Genomic DNA, 22,948 nt, shown 5'->3' with positions numbered 1-22,948 from the left:
TCGTTATAACTTCTAAATAGCAATAGATTTTATTATTTATTTCATGATCACACTATTATTGATTTTTTGGGAGCGTTTGATATGCGGTAATCAATATGAATCATATTACTAAAAAAGTGATTGGTATACGGTAATCAGCACGGTAATCAATATGAATCATATTACTAAAAAAGTGATTGGTATACGGTAATCAGCATCAATATGAATCATATTATTAAAAAAGTGATTGGTATACGGTAATCAGTAGGAATTATATTATCATAAAAGTGATTTATGATTATGAAGAATCATGCATTATCATATTTGGTTATGTATAATAATCTTCTTATTGATTCCCATGATTGTCACATGCTTATGATTTACAATAATGTAATCTTTTTTATAAAATTAATAGGTTTTAAATTTTTATGTAATCCTTATAAAATTATTAGGTTTTAAATTTTTTGAAAGGAATAATTTTAAAATTCTTGAAACATAAATCGTAACTACCGTTTTAATAACACTGCATTAATACTCTTATTAGATTTTTTTTCTTAGATATCATGAGAAAAATTATTATTAAATCTTATCGGATCCTTTTATAAATATTATTAAAAATATCAAAAAAAATAAAGTTTCAAAAAATTAAGTATGAGTAAAAATAATAACAAAAGAAAAAAACTGAAAAAAGAAAACAAAAAACCAAAACAATTATTCTTTCTTTTAGTTTCCCGTCCCTCTCAGTCTCTCACATATTCTTCTTGATCTCTCTCTCCTTCCAGATCAGTGCTAGGCTTGGACTTTTCAAGGCGTGGATAGTGCGGCGGTCACGGGGGTGGACGGAGGTGATGGCTTTGTAGGGGAGGGAGTGACAATGCCGCTATAGGGACGTTGAGGGAAGTGGCTGCATAGCAATTTGACGAGGAGACTTGGTGGCTGCTGATGGAGATGAGATCGGCAGTGATGCAGGGTTGCAGTCACCGTGGAGCAGCGACGACAAAATGTGGTTGAGCTTCGACTGTGGGGTGCGACGGTGGGCCCGTGGCTGCGGCGACGACGGGTTGCAATATTGGGGTGATTTGCTTGTTGAACAGGTTTCCCATGTCTCTAAGATTCTTGTGAATTTGAATAATATCATATTTTGATGGTATTCAAATTATCCATTTTTGAGGGAATGTGAATCCCATAGAATTTACATTCCCAAAAATGTAAAAATTGTAATTCTTGTACCAAATGTAGGAGGCTGGTCCACAAGCTTGATGTTCAATGTCAAACCTACTATTCACAAAACATCGAACTATTTGAATCATAAGTTCATATTTTTTTTACTACAATAAATTTTTATTTAAATCTATGAATTAAAGATGAGCCAAACGGACACTAATAGCCGCGCGTCATGCGCCAATGTTTAAACAGGACCGCTTATCTATTAGTTTCTCTTTTAGGACCTCTTATCAGTAGGTGTCAATTTTTTTACCGTTTGATCTTATTAAATTCACATCAGATTAAAAAAATATACAAAATAAATAATTTTTACACATATCTAACGGCTAAAATTAAGAAACTAATAGTGATTTATTTTTTTAAGACCTACAAAAGAAACTTTTTTTATTTTGTGAATTTTTTTGCAGTTTAATTTTTGACATGTTTTTTCAAAATATATCACACTTTACTCTTATTATTATTGTCTATCTATTATTCTATTACATTTAGGAATTCTCCTAAAGGACATTGTGTTTTGGAGGCGTCTCTCCCCCCACATTCACAAAAAAAAAAACAAAAAAAAACAAAAAAACAAAAAAAAAAAAACACACACACACACACACACATTTTTTTTTCCTTTTGCTCTTTTTTTTCCTTTTTTCTTTTGTCCCTCACTTCTTTTTTCCCTCTCTTTTTTCCCCTCTAAAATACATTTTTTTCTTTCTCAAATGTGACCCCATAAATATTTTTCCCTCTAATTGTCTCATTGAAATAATTTTTTTTATATATGTTCTAATTAAAACTTTTTTTTCTTTTAAGAAATGACCTTCTCAAATACTTTTTTTTTTGTCTATATATGCCCTTTTTTTTTCTTTTCTTTTTCTAAAAGAAAACAAAAAACCAAAACAATTATTCTTTCTTTTAGTTTCCCGTCCCTCTCATCTCTCACATATTCTTCTTGATCTCTCTCTCCTTCCAGATCAGTGCTAGGCTTGGACTTTGCAAGGCGTGGATAGTGCGGCGGTCACGGGGGTGGACGGAGGTGATGGCTTTGTAGGGGAGGGAGTAACAATGCCGCTATAGGGACGTTGAGGGAAGTGGCTGCATAGCAATTTGACGAGGAGACTTGGCGGCTGCTGATGGAGATGAGATCGGCGGTGATGCAGGGTTGCAGTCACCGTGGAGCAGCGACGACAAAATGTGGTTGAGCTTCGACTGTGGGGTGCGACGGTGGGCCCGTGGCTGCGGCGACGACGGGTTGCAATATTGGGGTGATTTGCTTGTTGAACAGGTTTCCCATGTCTCTAAGATTCTTGTGAATTTGAATAATATCATATTTTGATGGTATTCAAATTATCCATTTTTGAGGGAATGTGAATCCCATAGAATTTACATTCCCAAAAATGTAAAAATTGTAATTCTTGTACCAAATGTAGGAGGCTGGTCCACAAGCTTGATGTTCAATGTCAAACCTACTATTCACAAAACATCGAACTATTTGAATCATAAGTTCATATTTTTTTACTACAATAAATTTTTATTTAAATCTATGAATTAAAGATGAGCCAAACGGACACTAATAGCCGCGCGTCATGCGCCAATGTTTAAACAGGACCGCTTATCTATTAGTTTCTCTTTTAGGATCTCTTATCAGTAGGTGTCAATTTTTTTACCGTTTGATCTTATTAAATTCACATCAGATTAAAAAAATATACAAAATAAATAATTTTTACACATATCTAACGGCTAAAATTAAGAAACTAATAGTGATTTATTTTTTTAAGACCTACAAAAGAAACTTTTTTTATTTTGTGAATTTTTTTGCAGTTTAATTTTTGACATGTTTTTTCAAAATATATCACACTTTACTCTTATTATTATTGTCTATCTATCATTCTATTACATTTAGGAATTCTCCTAAAGGACATTGTGTTTTGGAGGCGTCTCTCCCCCCACATTCACAAAAAATAAAAACAAAAAAAAAAAAAAAAAAAAAAAAAAAAAAACACACACACACACACACACATTTTTTTTTCCTTTTGCTCTCTTTTTTCCTTTTTTCTTTTGTCCCTCACTTCTTTCTTCCCTCTCTTTTTTCCCCTCTAAAATACATTTTTTTCTTTCTCAAATGTGACCCCATAAATATTTTTCCCTCTAATTGTCTCATTGAAATAATTTTTTTTATATATGATCTAATTAAAACTTTTTTTTCTTTTAAGAAATGACCTTCTCAAATACTTTTTTTTTGTCTATATATGCCCTTTTTTTTTCTTTTCTTTTTCTTTTTTTTTTACATTTCTTTCTTCCCTCCCTTTTTTCCTCTCTACAATACATTCTTTTTTTCCCTTTCTCAAATGTGACCCTTATAGATATTTATTTCCTCTAATTGTCCTGTGAATAATTTCTTCTCATATATGTCCTAATTAAAACTTTTTTTTTTTACGAAATGACTCTCTCAAATATTTTTTGACTATATATGCCAATATATAATATTTAATATTTTGTTCTAAAATGTGTCTTTATGAAAACATTTTATCTGTAATCTTTCTAGATAAATTTTAATTCACTCCATTAAGAACTTTTTCCCTCTTTGCTCTGATAATATTTTTTTCTACTGAATTTAATTGTTAAGAAAACAATGATAAAAAGCCATAAATTACAATTTTTTTTTATAAAAAATATGACTTACATTAAAAAAAGAAAAGAAAAATGTTGAATACACACGCGCTCCGCACATGTTTACGACTAGTATTTACAAAGGAAAGAACTATTTGGCACCAAATGCAGCATTGCGATTCCTTTCAAAGAGATATTTATTTGTACATGTTTCATACATATCACAACGTATATAAAGATTTTTGATAAGGAAAAAAAAAATCACGTTCAGGTATGTTTGTAGAATTAGAATGAATGAGATAATAATTTTGAATGAGAATGTGAATGTAGACTAAATAATTAGGAAATCAAATGGGTCTTTTAAGGCTTAGTTTAGTAGTGTTATAGATTTAAAAAAAATTGCTATAGTTGCGATGAAAGAAGAAGCAGCTGTTACAAAAAGTAGCTGAGTGTTTGGTAAACTGTAATTATAATAGCTGTGCTGGTTCTAAAATCAGTGTAATAGTGTTTGGTAAATTTTGAGGTTGAATTGTTGTGAGTATGTAAAATGACCAAAATAGGCATGGTATGAAACTTAAATATATATAATTATTTTTGGTATTTAGAAATACTTGTTTAACTTTAAAAAACATAATGCTATGATTTTGAGTTTTTTAACAATAAATTTATGATAATTAATTTTTTTTTTTTCATTTCTTCATTCACAATATAATTACAACTAAAAGGAGCATTAGTGAGTAATCAATTTGTTGAACAAAAATATACATTCCATAAACAAGTTAAAAGCTTGAACGTCAAATGACCAAATTACATAAACAAGTTAGGCATTGATGCCTTGTATATGGTCTTCAGCTTCCTAGTTGGTGGCCTGACCTTCTTGTACACCAATGGAAACTTATATTCGAGTTGTGGAATTGTTTTGTGCTCTCTCTCTTGCAAAGCTTGGTAGGGACAATTACAGTCTTGATAATCTAAATGCATGGGAACCTGACTCTGTGGTGAGAAGTCATTTCGTTGTACATCTGCTCCACGGCACCATTTAGAGTGATGTCTCAGGACTCCTTGTACATATTATGGTACCCAGTTCGGTTCTGATAACGCAGCCAAATACCATAATTATCAATTTTGGTGGGGTTCTTCTAAAAAATCTGCAAGAAAGTATGATAAATTTGTTGAGAAATTTTATGCCAAGAAACGGACTAAGCCAAATGATAATTAATTATAGAACCACAAATAAAGAACAATCAACACACATGATTTTGCTTGAATATAAATACATATGATTAGAAAGGAATAACTATTTTACCACATAACACAAGAAAAATGAGCAAATAAAAATATCATTTCAAAATACACACATTGATATCCATACACACACGTAAATACACACATTGATATATCATTTCAAAAGAAATAGTTCTTACAAACATATATATCACTCACATTTTCTTTTTACCATCATGGAGGAGTAAATGATAAAGATTTTGATTAGCTTTAAGAGCATAATATTACAAAGAGAAACCCGAACTCAACGTGGATTTTAGAAGTAATTATTTAAAACCTCAATTTGATGATTGCCAACTAGCAATGAATGAAATCATAGTACTTTTTTTTCCCGCTGCAATAGTATGATCACCACCAATCTAATGCCAGATTTAGTTACCTGATGCGAGAGTTGAGCAACCAAATCCAAAAGAAGCCCCCGAAGATCAACCAAGGATGGATACTCAACCTGGCTAACAAGTCTGCAAATAGATGTTTATATGGCCAAAACTTTCACGACATAAATAATAGTTCAGACACCATAAACCGGCCTTACCTATCAGCATTGATTAACCAATCAAAGACAAAATTTTCAAGTCCAGACAAAAGCTTCTCTGCAAAGAAGACAAGCACAGTTCAATTACAGGACGAGGAAATTATGACAGAAAACTAACATGACAATGGGCAGGCGGGCTACGCCCTGCCACGTTTGTAGAACTCGAAAAGAGTTTCGATTTGGTATATTATAGGCCCAGTAACGATTTCTGGATCAAAAGTTATGGCCGTCTTCAGTCATAGTTCTCCGATTTTATTTCCTCCGAAACTGATGAAAACAAGTGAATTTTGGCAAAAAAAAAATTAGGTTGGTGGGCTACGCCCTACCATGTTTGTAGAGCTCGAAAAGAGCTTCGATTTGGTATATTACAGACCCAGCAACGATTTCTGGATCAAAAGTTATTGCCGTCTTCAGTCACAGTTCTCCGATTTTTTTCCTCCGAAACTGATGAAAACAAGTGAATTTTTACCCAAAAAATTGGGTTGGTGGGATACGCCCTGCCACGTTTGTAGAGCTCGAAAAGAGCTTCGATTAGGTATATCATAGGCCTAACAACGATTTTTTGACCAAAAGTTCTTTAGTTACAGTTTTCTGATTTTTTTTCCTCCGAAACTGATGAAAATAAGTGAATTTGGGCCCAAAATTTGGGTTGGCAGGCTACGCCCTACCACGTTAGTAGAGCTCGAAAAGAGCTTCGATTTCGTATATTATAGGCCCATCAACAATTTCTGGATCAAAAGTTATAGCCGTCTTCATTCACAGTTCTCTCATTTTTTTCCTCCGAAACTGATGAAAACAAGTGAATTTTGGCCCAAAAAATATGATTATTGGGCTACGCCATGCCACGTTTGTAGAGCTCAAAAATAGCTTCGATTTGGTATATTATAGGCCCAGCAAAGATTTCTGGATCAAAAGTTATGCTTGTCTTCAGTCACAGTTCTCCGATCTTTCTTCCTCCAAAACTGATGAGACATGTGAATTTTTGCTTCAAAAATTGGGTTGGCGGGCTACGACCTGCCAAGCTTGTAGAGCTCAAGAAGAGCTTCGATTTGGTATATTATAGCCTCAGCAATGATTTCTGGATCAAAAGTTATGGCCGTCTTCAGTCACAGTTCTCTAAATTTTTTTCCTCCGAAACTGATGAAAACAAGTGAATTTTGGCCCAAAAAATTGGGTTTGCGGGCTACGCCCTGCCACGTTCGTAGAGCTCGAAAAGGGCTTTGATTTGGTAAATTATAGGCCCAGCAATGATTTTTGGATCAAAAGTTATGGCCATCTTCCGTCACAGTTCTCTTATTTTTTTCCCCCGAAACTGATGAAAACCAGTGAATTTTCACCCCAAAAATTGGGTTGGCGGGCTACGCCCAGCCACGTTTGTAGAGCTCGAAAGGAGCTTCGATTTGGTATTTTATGGGCCTAGCAATGATTTCTGGATCAAAACTTATGGCCGTCTTCAGTCACAGTTCTCTGATTTTTTCCTCCGAAACTAATGAAAACAAGAGAATTTTGGCACAATTTCTGGATCAAAAGTTATGGCCGTCTTCATTCACAGTTCTCCGATTTTTTTTCCTCCGAAACTGATGAAAACAAGTGAAGTTCTGCCCAAAAAATTGGATTATTGGGCTACGCCCTGCCACGTTTGCAGAGCTCAAAAAGAGCTTCAATTTGGTATATTATTGGTCCAGCAACGATTTTTGGATAAAAAGTTATGGCCGTCTTCAGTCACAATTCTCTGATTCTTCTTCCTCCGAAACTGATGAAAACAAGTGAATTTTGGCCCCAACAATTGGGTTGGCGGGCTAGACCCTGCCAAGTTGGTAGAGCTCGAGAAGAGTTTCGATTTGGTATATTATAGGCCCAACAACGATTTCTGGATCAAAAGTTATGGCCGTCTTCACTCACAGTTCTCTGATTTTTTTTTTCCTCTGAAACTAATGAAAACAGGTGAATTTTGGCCCAAAAAATTGGGTTCGCGGGCTAGGCCCTGCCACATTCGTAGAGCTCGAAAAGAGCTTTGATTTGGTATATTATACGCTCAGTAATGATTTCTGGATCAAAAGTTAAGGCCGTCTTCCGTCACAGTTCTCTGATTTTTTCCCCCAAAACTAATGAAAAAAAGTGAATATTGGCCCAAAAGATTGGGTTGGCGGGCTACGCCCTGCCATGTTTGTAGAGCTCGAAAAGAGCTTCGATTTGGTATATTATAGGCCCAGCAACGATTTCTGGATCAAAAGTTATGGCCATCTTCAGTCACAGTTCTCCGATTTTTTTTCCTCCGAAACTAATGAAAACAAGTTATTTTTGGCCCCAAAAATTAGGTTGGCGGGCTACGCATTGCCACCTTTGTAGAGATCGAAAAGAGCTTCGATTTGGTATATTATAGGCCCAGCAATGATTTCTGAATCAAAAGTTATGGCCGTCATCATTCACAGTTCTCCGATTTTTTTCCCTCCGAATCTGATGAAAACAAGTGAATTTTGGCCCAAAAAATTGGGTTTTTGGGCTACGCCCTGCCAAGTTCATAGAGCTCGAATAGAGCTTCGATTGGGTATAGTATAGGCCCAGCAATGATTTCTGGATCAAAAGTTATGGCCGTCTTCCGTCACAGTTATCTGATTTTTTTCCCCCAAAACTGATGAAAACCAGTGAATTTTGGCCCCAAAAATTGGGTTGGCGGGCTATGCGCAGTCACGTTTGTAGAGCTCGAAAGGAGCTTCGATTTGGTATTTTATAGGCCTAGCAACGATATCTGCATCAAAACTATGGCCGTCTTCAGTCACAGTTCTCCGATTTTTTTCCTCCGAAACTAATGAAAACAAGTGAATTTTGGCACAATTTCTTGATCAAAAGTTATGGCTGTCTTCATTCACAGTTCTTCGATTTTTTTTCCTCTGAAACTGATGAAAACAAGTGAAGTTTGGCCCAAAAAATTAGATTATTGGGCTACGCCCTGCCAGGTTTGTAGAGCTCGAGAAGAGTTTTGATTTGGTATATTATAGGCCCAGCAACGATTTCTGGATCAAAAGTTATGGCCGTCTTCAGTCACCGTTCTCTGATTTTTTTTTTCCTCTGAAACTGATGAAAACAGGTGAATTTTGGCCCAAAAAATTGGGTGCACAGGCTGCGCCCTGCTACGTTCGTAGAGCTCGAAAAGAGCTTTGATTTGGTGTATTATAGGCACAGTAATGATTTCTGGATCAAAAGTTAAGGCCGTCCTCCGTCAGAGTTCTATGATTTTTTTCCCCCGAAACTAATGAAAAAAAGTGAATATTGGCCCAAAAGTTTGGGTTGGCGGGCTACGCCATGCCATGTTTATAGAGCTCGAAAAGAGCTTCGATTTGGTATATTATAGTCACAGCAACGATTTCTGGATCAAAAGTTATGACCGTCTTCAGTCACAGTTCTCTAATTTTTTTTCTCCCGAAAGTGATGAAAACAAGTTATTTTTGGCCCCAAAAATTGTGTTGGCGGGCTACGCCTTGCCACCTTTGTAGAGCTCGAAAAGAGCTTCGATTTGTAATATTATAGGCCCAGCAATGATTTCTAAATCAAAAGTTATGGTTGTCTTCATTTACAGTTTTCTGATTTTTTTCCCCGAAACTGATGTAAACAAGTAAATTTTGGCCCCAAAAATTGGGTTAGCGAGCTACGCCCTGCCACGTTTGTATAGCCCGAGAAGAGCTTTGATTTGGTATATTATTGGCAAAGTAACGATTTCTAGATCAAAAGTTATGGGCGTCTTCACTCATAGTTCTCCGATTTTTTTTCCTCCAAAACTGATGAAAACAAGTGAATTTTGGCCCCAAAAATTAGGTTGGCAGGCTACGCGCTGCCACGTTTGTAGAGCTCGAAAGGAGCGTCGATTTGGTATATTATAGGCCAAGCAACGATTTCTGGATCAAAAGTTATGGCCGTCTTCAGTCACAGTTCTCTGATTTTTTTTCTCCGAAACTGATGAAAGCAAGTGAATTTTAGCCCCAAAAATTGGGTTGGTGGGCTATGCCCTGCCACGTTTCTAGAGCTCGAGATGAGCTTCGATTTGGTATATTATAGGCCCAGCAACGATTTTTGGATCAAAAGTTATGGCCATCTTCAGTCACAGTTCTCCGATTTTTTTTCCTCTGAAACTAATGAAAACAAGTTATTTTTGGCCCCAAAAATTAGGTTGGCGGGCTACGCATTGCCACCTTTGTAGAGATCGAAACGAGCTTCGATTTGGTATATTATAGGCCCAGCAATGATTTCTGAATCAAAAGTTATGGCCGTCATCATTCACAGTTCTCTGATTTCTTTCCCTCCGAATCTGATAAAAACAAGTGAATTTTGGCCCAAAAATTTAGGTTTTTGGGCTACGCCCTGCCAAGTTCATAGAGCTCGAATAGAGCTTCGATTTGGTATAGTATAGGCCCAGCAATGATTTCTGGATCAAAAGTTATGGCCGTCTTCCGTCACAGTTCTCTGATTTTTTTCCCCCGAAACTGATGAAAACCAGTGAATTTTGGCCCCAAAAATTGGGTTGGCGGGCTATGCGCAGTCACATTTGTAGAGCTCGAAAGGAGCTTCGATTTGGTATTTTATAGGCCCAGCAACGATTTCTGCATCAAAACTTATGGCCTTCTTCAGTCACAGTTCTCCGATTTTTTTCCTCCGAAACTAATGAAAACAAGTGAATTTTGGCACAATTTCTTGATCAAAAGTTATGGCTGTCTTCATTCACAGTTCTCCGATTTTTTTTCCTCTGAAACTGATGAAAACAAGTGAAGTTTGGCCTAAAAAATTAGATTATTGGGCTACGCCCTGCCAGGTTTGTAGAGCTCGAGAAGAGTTTTGATTTGGTATATTATAGGCCCAGCAACGATTTCTGGATCAAAAGTTATGGCCGTCTTCAGTCACAGTTCTCAGATTTTTTTTTCCTCCGAAACTGATGAAAACAGGTGAATTTTGGCCCAAAAAATTGGGTGCACAGGCTACGCCCTGCTACGTTCGTAGAGCTCGAAAAGAGCTTTGATTTGGTGTATTATAGGCACAGTAATGATTTCTGGATCAAAAGTTAAGGCCGTCCTCCGTCAGAGTTCTATGATTTTTTCCCCCGAAACTAATGAAAAAAAGTGAATATTGGCCCAAAAGATTGGGTTGGCGGGCTACGCCCTGCCATGTTTATAGAGCTCGAAAAGAGCTTCGATTTGGTATATTATAGTCCCAGCAACGATTTCTGGATCAAAAGTTATGACCGTCTTCAGTCACAGTTCTCTAATTTTTTTTCTCCCGAAAGTGATGAAAACAAGTTATTTTTGGCCCCAAAAATTGTGTTGCCGGGCTACGCCTTGCCACCTTTGTAGAGCTCGAAAAGAGCTTCGATTTGTAATATTATAGGCCCAGCAATGATTTCTAGATCAAAAGTTATGGTTGTCTTCATTTACAGTTTTCTGATTTTTTTCCCCGAAACTGATGTAAACAAGTAAATTTTGGCCCAAAAAATTGGGTTAGCGAGCTACGCCCTGCCACGTTTGTAGAGCTCGAGATGAGCTTCGATTTGGTATATTATAGGCCCAGCAACGATTTTTGGATCAAAAGTTATGACCGTCTTCAATCACAGTTCTCTGATTTTTTTTTTCCGAAACTGATGAAAGCAAGTGAATTTTAGCCCCAAAAATTGGGTTGGTGGGCTATGCCCTGCCACGTTTCTAGAGCTCGAGATGAGCTTCGATTTGGTATATTATAGGCCCAGCAACGATTTTTGGATCAAAAGTTATGACCGTCTTCAATCACAGTTCTCTGATTTTTTTTCTCCGAAACTGATGAAAGCAAGTGAATTTTGGCCCCAAAAATTGGGTTGGTGGGCTATGCCCTGCCACGTTTGTAGAGCTCGAGATGAGCTTCGATTTGGTATATTATAGGCCCAGCAACGATTTTTGGATCAAAAGTTATGGCCGTCTTCAATCACAGTTCTCTGATTTTTTTTCCTCCGAAATTGATGAAAACAAGTGTATTTTGGCCCAAAAAATTAGGTTCGTGGGCTACGCCCTGCCACGTTTGTAGAGCTCGAAAAAAGTTTTGATTTGGTATATTATAGGCCCAGCAATAATTTCTGGATCAAAAATTATGGCCGTCTTCAGTCACAGTTCTCCGATTTTTTTTCCTTTGAAACTGATGAGAACAAGTGAATTTTAGCCCCAAAAATTGGGTTGGCGGGCTACGCGCTGTCACGTTTGTAGAGCTCGAAAAGAGCTTCGATTTGGTATATTATAGGCCAAGCAACGATTTTCTGGATCAAAAGTTATGGCTGTCTTCAGTAACAGTTCTCTAATTTTTTTTCCTCTGAAACTGATGAAAACAAGTGAATTTTGGCCCAAAAAATTAGGTTGGCGGGATACGCCCTGCCTTGTTTGTAGAGCTCGAAAACAACTTCGATTTGGTATATTATAGGCAACGATTTCTGGATCAAAAATTACGGCCGTCTTCAGTCACAGTTCTATGATTTTTTTCCCTCCGAAACTGATGAAAACAAGTTAATTTTGGCCTAAAAAATTGGGTTATTGGGCAACGCCCTACAACATTTGTAGAGCTCGAAAAGAGCTTCAATTTTGTATATTATAAGCCCAGCAATGATTTCTGGATCAAAAGTTATGGCCGTCTTCACTCACAGTTCTCCTATTTTTTTTCCTCTGAAACTAACGAAAACAAGTGAATTTTAGCCCAAAAAATTGGGTTGGCGGGCTTTGCCCTGCCACGTTTGTAGAGCTCAAAAGAGCTTCGATTTGGTATATTATAGTCCCGGCAACGATTTCTGGATCAAAAGTTATGACTATCTTTAGTCACAATTCTCCGATTTTTTTCCTCCGAAATTGATGAAAACAAGTGAATTTTGGCCTAAAAAATTGGGTTGGCGTGCTACGCCCGGCCACGTTTGTAGAGCTCAAAAAGAGCGTTGATTTGGTATATTATTGGCCCATCAACGATTTTTAGATCAAAAGTTATGACCGTCTTCAGTCACAGTTCTCCGATTTTTTGATTTTTTTTCCTCCGAAATTGATGAAAACAAGTGAATTTTGGCCTAAAAAATTGGGTTGGCGTGCTACGCCCGGCCACGTTTGTAGAGCTCAAAAAGAGCGTTGATTTGGTATATTATTGGCCCATCAACGATTTTTAGATCAAAAGTTATGACCGTCTTCAGTCACAGTTCTCCGATTTTTTGATTTTTTTTCCTCCGAAATTGATGAAAACAAGTGAATTTTGGCCCAAAAAGTTTGTCCCTCCTGTGGACAGCACTCCACAAATCGAATACATGCTGAGCAAAAATGGCACTCCACTGCAAGCTGAGATTTATGCGAACATGTCAATTAAATGTGTGGACCATTGTATCTAGGTGTCAAACAAATTTAAGACCAGGAACGTTTTAGGCCAACTGTTGATTTTTTCAAGCACAAACTGTTGATAAAAGATTTAAGTGAAACCTATAGGCAAATCATAAACTTCTAACAATTAACTAAGTGCACAGATCAAGGGTAATGAACTTAAAAGTAACAATTAGTAGTTCCTGATATGAATTGCACGGAATAAAGAAAACTGCTCTCACAAGGGATACAAGTTTTCTGCAAAAGCTACTAATCACCTATCTCAGCTTTTTAAAACAAAAATGTAAGGAAACTTGGCACAAAGCTTCCTTTGGAATGTAGACGCATCATTTACACCTTTTGGGGATTCGCTACAACAAAATAAACAATATTGCATACTGAAAAAAGAAATCAAGATGACTCATCTTAAGACATTTCGATAAAACTAAATAATGACGTTGTCATTCATGCTTTGGGGAGAGAAAAGGAGGAGGCATTAAACAAACGTGACTAGATTCCAAGGTAATAGGACGCTTCAAACTAGAAGAGAAAATGTGAAGGTCAAAATTTTACCATTTTCTATCACGAAATATTTGTCTTTAATCAGTTCTTACTATCTCCTTCCTACCTTGGCTCTAACAAAAAACATAAACAAGCACCAAAAACTATAGCACCACACACACACAGATAGACAATGAATACTATAGCACAACAGACACATGTTTTGTCACTAAGCAAATTCATTTACTATTTCAAAATGAACAACCGGCAGAAACCAAAATTAACTCGACTTATTTTCTAGTTCTAGACTTTACATTACTGTAAATCTGGGAAGCAATAAACTAGAGAATGGCCGAAATGAGGAACGCATCTTCAAAGGAGGGGGAACATAGAACAACCCACTTTTCTCTCCATTTTAGAAGAGCTTCTAAAAGTGGTACCGGGGTATGTCTAGCAGCCATAGCTAGGGAATCCAGTACTTGCTCATTGGCAGGATCTGATGGTCGAAGATATTGTCCATCCTGTAAATTGCCAATGTAACGACAAGCAATAATTAGGACTCAACGACATCAAGTTATCCAAATTAGCAAACCAAACATTCACCAAAAGAAGAGGAAAAAAATCCCGATACAGAAAACACACACAAACGTGTCAACCATACATGAAAGAGTAATACCATGCATTTTGATTACAACAATGTCGTTTCAAAGGCAAACCAATAAAGAAAATAAACAATTGAAATTCCAGAAACAAGGGGCTTACCCTTGTAATTAGTACTCGAAAACCATAATCTACACTTCTTTCATTCATCAACATATACAATTCAACATCAATCTTAAGCAAGAACGAACTAAGAATTTCAAAGTATCCGCCAATGGCAGAAAAAAGATGACTAATTTTCCATTTCGCGGGGGAGCTAAAAAGCACCATAGAAACGAGAAATCAAACAACGAGAAGAGAGAGAGAGAGAGAGAGATTTGAGAGGAAAATTTGAGAATCAAGACCTATGCTTGAGCGGTCTCGATACGGCGGCGAGCGAGGGGAAGAAACCGTTGTAGCAGAGCGTCGACGATTAGTTTGGCGGCACTTTCCGCCGTCATATTCTTCTCTGTTCTATCTCTCTGAGATTCCCCGCCTCGTGTTCAGGTTCGAGCCCTTGGCTCCGGCATTCACTTGGAAACCAATTCCGAAACCCTAGAAACGAACGGAAGAAAATGAATCACCGCCTAAAGGTAGGAGGGAGGAAGCTGAGAATTTCAGAGTTCAGAGTCAGTTTCAGAGAGGAGAGATGGCGAAGGAGTGAGGTTGAGATTTTTTTGGATTCGGCAGGATTATTTTGAGAATAACGAAAATTTCATTAATGAAGCTTGGTAGATTGCCGCACAATTTACAGTCAAGAGTAGTAAGCGAGCTATTTCAACTTAAAATTTTTTTAGGATTCTCTGATAATCAGTTTTTAAAGTGTTTATCAAACACAATAAAGAGTTTTAGCTGAAAAAAAAAATTAATTTTGACCCCCTAAAATCTCTACTAAACTAAGCCTAAATCTAATAAATCTGTCTCAGAGTACCAATTTTTTTTCTAACGTTAAGGTATCTATTTAATATTATTAAAAAACACACAATACTAAAAATGTATTTCAATATAACACAAAATATCAAACTAAAATTTTCCCTTTAAAGAAATTGCAATGCATACTAATTCTAATATGTTAACTCTAATTTAACTTTTTCTAACAACTTTTATGAGATGGGTGAGTCGTCAATTTTTATTGATATGTATTAAAAGATTAACATATCAATTACTAATAAAAAATTATGTATCTATTAATTAAAACATAACAACTTGCTACCATTGTTTATTAATATGTATTAAAAGATTAACATGTCCATTATTAATAAAAAATTATATATCTATTGATATTCCTAAGCATTATTTCACTTTTAAAGGAAAAGATAGGTGTCATTTTAGGTGACACTTATAATAGTTATAATTTTGAAATTTTTGATCAAGCATTTAACTAGTTTTTTCTTTAAGAATAAAATAAAATTTCACAATCTCACAGAAATAAAGCGACAGAAAAAAAAAAAAAAAAAAAAAAAAAAAAAAAAAAAAAAAAAAAAGAAAAAAAAAAAAAAAAAAAAAAAAAAAAGAAGAAGAAGAAGAAGATGAGAAACCGAAAAAGAAGTTGTGTCGTTTGTGTCCTGCGGGAGTCCAAATGAGAACAAAACCCAGCGCCAATTCATACAACCTTCAATTTTCGGTTATTTTCCCATTCCTACATTTTCCTTAAATAAATAAAAATAGAAACCTCCATGTTTAATGCATAAAACTATGCCAAACGAACAAAGCCTTAACCAAGAAAGAAATAAATACAGAAAAAAAGTAAAAAACATTTTCCTGTCAATTGCCGCGAATCGGTTGTGTTTCCCCTACTGATTCTCCAACTCCTTCAGGCCTACTTGTAAGTATTCCAAGTTCTGCACACATTCTCGTGATTGTGACTCTTTATTGTCGTTTGGTTTTCTTCATGAAATGATGCAATACTGATGTATATGCGTACATATATATGTGTGTGTATTTTATTTTGATTTGCTTGATCAGTATTGGCATTTATGGTTGTGATCCGAGCGGTGACGAGACTCTTTTGCCTGTTTAGAAATAATTATATTTCTGGGTTATTCGGAAAGTGAGCTGAAATTTAGCTCTTTTTTTTTTTTTTTTTTTTTGGTGGGGGGGTTGAATAAGAGGGCTAAATGAGGGTACCAAATACCCATCAAGAAAGGATTACATATATGCGGTATATCTCAAAACTCAAAAGGGTATGCATTTCTTTGCGCTTAAGATAATGGGCTCTAGCGTTTTGAAGCTTTTTTTTTTTTTAATTACTATTATTTATTATTTAGTATTTATTATTTTTTTAGTTTGGGACATGTTTGGAGTCGAATTTTTATCTGATTACGTTGCAGCCGAAGCTTCATATGCGTTATCATTTGACTTTGAATGTGTGTGTGGGTGTCGATTTCATTTTTTTTCCTTTTTTCATAATGATGATTTCCCCCTTCTTTTATTTTTTATTTTTTGTTATTTCGTTGCATAATTTTCAATTCTTCTTGGTTCGCTTTGAATGATTGCAATATAGGGATCTCGATATTATGATAATGTGGTGCAGGGTGGAAAGATTTAAGAGAAAACAATTAGAAATTTTACTTTTATGATTGGAAATGTCATGACATTATTGTAATAAACAAGTATGGCTCTTTAATGTATAGAGATATGATCGGATTAAAGGATTAAATTATGGGGTGCATAAAGAGAACTTGAAGGGATGAATGGAGAAATCTTGTACCATTGATGATGCTCGGGTATCATTAAGTGTGTGATTATTCTGTTGGTTTATTCTTTTGAAGGGTTGAACATGGAGTTTGGATTTGGGTTTAAGTTTAATCATTTCCTTTACAAGGAAAACATTAGTACCAGAGATCAAGTAATAATCTTTTCGTTTGTACCTTGCTCTCGTACTATTTGTGGACATCTGACGTTTCTGTAAAATCTTGTTAAATATTAATTGATTAATGCATCAAGTTTCTTTTTTTTTTTTTTTTTGTACAAAAGTTTCATCCTTGGTGCTATGTTGTAGAATGTACTTGGTGAAAAAAGAGAAAGATGTAACTCGTCTTACGGGAGCGAGATGTATGGATTGTTTGGTTGTAAGTTTTGGAAAAGGATCTAAAAATTTGAAACATGTTAGGTATGCCAGTAAATTATTAATTGGTTCAACTAATGTGATTTATGAGGTTGAAATTATTTGAAGCCTAGTTGTTTGGCCTGGATTTTGGACGATTAAGCTACTTTGAGCTTGGATTTGGGCCGTACATGCTAGTTAATTGCTTGAATATATGCTTTTTCCGAGCCCTGCCCGACCCGAACTTCGTATGGTAGAATTGTTAATTACTCCTCTTTAACGTGCTATTTCAATTGTAAACCCTTTAAAAGATGCAGCTAGGGTTTTCTAAGAAGGCTTTCATTTATTTGTGGCTCTCATTGTCGGCGCCCTATCTTCCTCTTGTGGTGCTGATAGCGACGAGGTCGAAAGAGACGTTCATACAGTAAACTAGAGGCAGGTATAATTAGCCTTTTAACTAAATCTTGTGGGCCAAGAGTTGTATTGTTTGTTAGTAATAGCAACTCAAATGAAAAGTCCTTTGCTTGCAATATTGGTTGAGATCTGGTTATCTTATTAAAGTCTTGATATTAGTAATTATATGGACAATGGAGATCTTTGTATGAATGGTTGTATGGACAGATCTTGATGATATTTGTTAGGTTTTAAGGAAATCCTAGAAAAATTAGAGGATCTTTGCTTTTGTTATTTTTATATGTGCTTTTTTTTTCTTGTCTTTTGTTTTGCTCTTTTTCTTTTCGCACTTTCTTTTACTATTTTTCTTTATGATTTGAAGTTTAAATTCTTTGTTTTTCCATTGCCAGTTTTGATTTTTCACTCCTCGGCAAATTGGAGTTTTCTAAATAACTTTTTACGTCTTTTTGGTGTGCGCCGAGCCTGTAATTATGTCCCAGTGATAGTTGTTCGTTGTGAATAACATATTAAGGCAATGTCACTTGTTTTACCATTATCATTTGTATCTTGGGGATCACTAGCGTCTTCTGAAAAGGGAAGCAGTGATCTCATTTCACTTGCAAGGCTATTTCTCCAGTCTTTTGCTATCATGCTTTCCTATGGCCTGATCTTCTTTATTGTTGGTGACCATATTGTTTAATTAATTGCTACTTCTTATTTTTCCCCCTTTTCTTGGATAAATAAGAATGACTACTTTTTTCTGTTATAAAGTTACAAAGTTCACAACCTTTCAACCTCTGCCTTTCCGGTGTCCTCTTTCATTGTATAACTGTAGAAACCTCTCAACTTTTATATCCTTCTATCTTCCTATCTGTCATGAACATGACATGTTTAAACTGTGCAGCTTGTGTGCTTATTTTTTATTTATTTATTTTTTTAATTGTTGTGCCTTAGTTTCTGTTGAGCATGACTAGTATAATGTTGTTTAGGGTAACTTTTCATTTAATATGGTAGGCATCAATCATTTGTCAGTGTAAATTTAGTGATCACCTTAACCCATTTCTATTTTATTTCCCACCGTGACATAGGATCTTTATTTTGCTTGCCTCTGGATTTTAAGTTATGATTTCGACATGGTCAGTTTAGTGCATCTTCTTGTCATCAACTTATCCCGTCTTCTTGTCTTTATTTTAGCCCAAACAAAAGGCCTTCTAGTTTTTGAAGATAGATGACATTTCAGCCAAATGAAGCCTTGGTGGTGAACTTATATAAATTGGTTAATTGAATGGGTCCTTTCTTTGAAGGTTAATCACCTGTTCAATTTGGGCGAAACCTGGTATATAATTTAGGGTTTTTGGCACAATTGCCTTCCGAACTTGTCGTGGTTTAGCAAATTGCCCCGTAAACTTTTAATTTTGACAAGTTGCGCCCCGAACTTGTAAATTTGTTCAATGTGCTCCATTTTGAATTGGAATGTTGAAATTTTTGGCTGAATGTGCTTTTTTGACACTAATTTAACACAATCATCATCAAAATGGGGCAGATTGCAACAAATTTACAAGTTTGGGGGGCAACTTGCCAAAATTAAAAGTTTAGGGGAAAATTTGTTAAACCACAAGTTTAGGGGGCAAATGTGCTAAAATAGGACGGCTATTAATAACATTGACCAGTTGTCATTGTAGGAATATCATTGTTGTTTCCATTCCCCTTTTTTTTTTTTAAAAAAAAAAGAAAGAAAAACACGTGGAAAACTTAGTGAGTTTATTCTTTGCAGGAAAAGTTTCAAAAACTATTGTGCAACTTTCAGCTGTTTCATTTATTCGTGAAAGATGAGCCAACAGATTCAAGGGTCGCATGCTTTATCACCTGTAGAGGTCCCTGCTAAGCGGAAACGAGGACGTCCACGCAAGGATCCGAAAAAGGCAGAGAACACACCTGCAGTACCTGCGCCAGACAGTTCGAAGAAAAGCAAAGTATGTGGGGCTTCAGGTGATGAAGCTGATGGAATGGTGGGTCAGGTGGTTACAGGTGTCATTGATGGCACCTTTGGTGCTGGTTACCTTGTTAATGTGAAGGTAGGCAACACTGACACTCAGCTGCGAGGTCTTGTATTTCTTCCTGGGCGGTTCACTCCAATTACTGCAGAAAACGATGTGGCTCCTAATGCCAGAATGTACACAAGAAGAGCGGTCCCGTTCCCAGATCTTAAACGGCAATCTCAGCCTTCTGGTTCTGTTCACTCAGAGCAAAATGCTAAGCAACCTGCTGAGCTAAAAGACCAAGTGCCTAAAATTGCACTTGCATTCTACTCTCAACTTTCTAATCTTCAATCTGGCATTTCAGAAGCACCTGAGCACCGGTCCACAGCTGTTAAGATACCTGTAGCAGATAATGTGCCAAAGATTGATACAGGTCTTTCACTGAGTGGAAAAGTCCTTCCACCACAAATGGAGGAGCCAAAGGTTGATGAACCAGTTGAGGTGCTACAAGAAACTGAAGCCCCCAAGCCGATGAAAGGACCTAATGAAGTGGAGACAAATGAAGAATCAAAAACAGAACCAGAATCTGAACCACTTGTTGACACCTTGCTCGGTGCTGAAGCCTCCAAGCTGATGAAAGGACCTAATGAAGTTGAGGCAACTGAAGAGTCAGAATTTGAACCCGCTGCTGACGTGTTCCCTGGTATTGAGACTTCCACACTGGTGAAAGGACCTACTGATGTTGAGGCAAACAAAGAATCGAAGGAAGAACCGGCACCTACGCCAGTTGTTGACATATCTCAGGGCGTTGAAGCTGTTGTTAAGGAACCTGAGATTCATGATGCAGCTCTGAGCTCTGACCCTAGGAATGATTCGACTTGTGATGAGGTGAAGACTCTGAATCTAGAACTCAACCAAGCACCTGTGGCTTCTGAACCCGCATTCGAGAATTCTGAGTTGGTCAACAATTCAATGAAGAAACATGGCAATGAAGAAGGTGTTCTGGCAGAACCGCAATTGGGGCATGCTGTTGAGGTTCCCAATGGAGAAGGTAAGCCACCTGTGGGTGATTCTACTAAAATTACTGGTGCAGTCTCTTTCTCGGCAGTGAAACACAGAGAAGAGGCCATTCGTTCTGAATCCAAGCCTACATCTGAAGGACGTGTTCCACCTGAGCTAACCGAATTGGAGATCCGCAGTCCTTCCGGTGAAATTATCAACATGGAATGTGATGAAACGGATGCTTTGCAGTCTTAGATATATTCATTGGTGTCAAACAATCTCAGCAGGATTTGCAACTTGTTTTTGGAGGAAGGACAGGAGAAACTAATAAAAACAGACAACGTAGTCTCTTAGTTGCCATATTATGAAAATCATTCTATAGGCATAGACAAAAAAATTTTGTAGACCCTTTTTTTTTCCCCCCCTATTGACAGCTTATGATGGTTTTAATTTTTGATGTGGCAACTATTCTCCTCTTTTCTGTAGGAGCCGTTTTATCTTAGAGTAATTATAGTTTCCGTTAATTTCTTCATTTGTTTCTTTATATGTTGCCCAAATCTTGTTTTGCGTCTTCTCAGGTAACAAACTTACAACTCCAGGATGGACAGGACTGAATAGGGAAATTGATCATGATTGATCCATCGCCTGTCAATTTGGATTTTTTGTGGTTGCATTGTTATTAATGCGCTATTTTTACATGGCATATATTTGATTAGAATAATATAGCTGAACTTATTATCTTCTTTCTATAATGTGTATTTTGTTGGCAAAAAAGTTGAGATATAGTTTATCTTTTTGCAACTATTTACTTTTGCCTGCTTCGCCTTTTCAGGGAACAGAGAGAGAGAGGAGAGAGAGAGAGAGAGGAAAACATGATTTTATGCGTGTTTCAGTGAATCAACTAATGGCATCTCAATCATTTTAGGCATACATCATAACCTCTGGCTAAATCTTATTATGTAAATATTTTGTAAAAATACCCATATTTCTATTGTATTAAAGTTAGAATAATATGTACATAAAATAGAATGCTGAAATCATTTTTTTAGAATGCAAGAATTATCTTATAATCAAATAATAATTAATTTTAATGAAATTTGAAAAAACTAATTTAAAACTTCATTACTTGTAGAGTATGCTTTTGTAAAAACGACACAACGTGCCATTGCATCTTATGAAGGTTGAAGTTGAAAAATAGAAAATAGGATAATTGACACAAATGGTCCCCCAAATTTATCAAAAAGTGATAGTTTGATCCTTAAACTTTTTTTTATGAAACGAGCTCCAAACTATTTAAAAATGTGTAATGTTGTCCTTTCCGTTAAATGCCGTCCAAAAATATGGATCAAATCATAACCTATTAAAGTCGATTGTGACTAAAAAATCACCTCATAATAAGAGACTGTAATATCATCCTTTTAGGTTATTATGCCGTTATTTTTTGGACGGCATCTGACGAAAAAGACTACATTACACCTTTTTAAATAGTTTAAGGTTCGTTTCGTCAAAATAAAAATTTAAAGACCAAACTATCTATCTTTTAAAGGGTTTGGAAATCATTCATGTAATTTATCCTAGAAAATATTACAACTTAGGAACATTTCCTTTTTGGTCCATGGCATAATGGACACATATGTAACTCGAGAAAGAGAGAAATAAGCCAAGACTTGAGATAAATTATAATTAATAAGCCAATAGTTTACATAAGTTAATAAAAAATGCCAAATTACTGTTTTCGTCCATAACTTATCTAGTTATGAACCATAACTTGACAAGTTATTGTCCATAATTATCCATAACTTGTCTGGCTATGAACCATAACTTAACAAGTTTGTCCATAATTTATCTAGTTATGAACCATAACTTAATAAGTTATAGCCTATTAATTTATATAATTAAAAATTAACTTATATACTTTCTTCAGCTTTTCATATTGGTTTATTTTTTACTATTTGTTATATCTCTTACAAGCCCAATTAAGGCCCAGTACATGTGCTTCTTACCCAACCCAGTCACCTTATAAGCCCAGGCCCGCCAATATGAAACCCGTATCCGTATTCCGTACCCTCTCTTCCTCACGCTTCCATCAGTCTCCGGTCGATTCCGACGACAAGATATATTCATGAGATCCTTGCATTTGTCACTTTGTGTACAAGGAAAGCAATAAACTGTGAGTACGTTTAGAATTAATTTTAAATTATTTTTAAAAATATTTTTGTATGTTATCAAGGTAAAAACAGTTTGTAAAATGGATTTGTTTAACAAATATTTTGAGAATGAAAATAAAAATAAAAATAAAAAATAGTATGAATGATTTTTGTTAATTAAAAAATAATTAAAAATTATTTTCTCTTTTATATTTTTATTTTTTAATATTTATCAATAATTTTATAATATATTAATTAATAATTATAACTAAACACAATTTTATTTTTTT

At 35.7% G+C, this 22,948-nt stretch overlaps 1 protein-coding gene across 6 annotated transcripts; it reads left to right on the top strand.

The window, feature by feature from the left end:
* The first annotated feature begins 15,604 nt into the window (after window positions 1-15,604).
* LOC21389722 lies at window positions 15,605-20,959 on the top strand. Of its 6 annotated transcripts, none has more exons than XM_024163563.1 (3): window positions 15,605-15,916; window positions 17,534-17,576; window positions 19,305-20,959. In XM_024163563.1, the coding sequence occupies exon 3, from the start codon at window positions 19,360-19,362 to the stop codon at window positions 20,764-20,766; it is 1,407 nt and encodes a 468-aa protein (XP_024019331.1). In that variant the 5' UTR covers window positions 15,605-15,916; window positions 17,534-17,576; window positions 19,305-19,359; the 3' UTR covers window positions 20,767-20,959. The 6 variants fall into 6 exon arrangements, with proteins under 6 accessions (XP_024019331.1, XP_024019330.1, XP_024019328.1 ...); XM_024163562.1 differs by having other exon boundaries at window positions 17,455-17,572; XM_024163560.1 differs by having other exon boundaries at window positions 17,455-17,576.
* Window positions 20,960-22,948: the final 1,989 nt, after the last annotated feature.

This window comes from Morus notabilis, unplaced genomic scaffold (genome assembly GCF_000414095.1).
Source record: "Morus notabilis unplaced genomic scaffold, ASM41409v2 Scaffold419, whole genome shotgun sequence".
Lineage (NCBI taxonomy): Eukaryota > Viridiplantae > Streptophyta > Magnoliopsida > Rosales > Moraceae > Morus > Morus notabilis.
The sequence above is the reverse complement of the archived record's forward strand: the minus strand, read 5'-3'. Positions and strand labels throughout refer to the sequence as shown.

Bases quoted from the DNA above. Each gene is read 5' to 3' on its own strand.
- LOC21389722 (XM_024163564.1), top strand. From the start codon at position 19,360: ATGAGCCAACAGATTCAAGGGTCGCATGCTTTATCACCTGTAGAGGTC.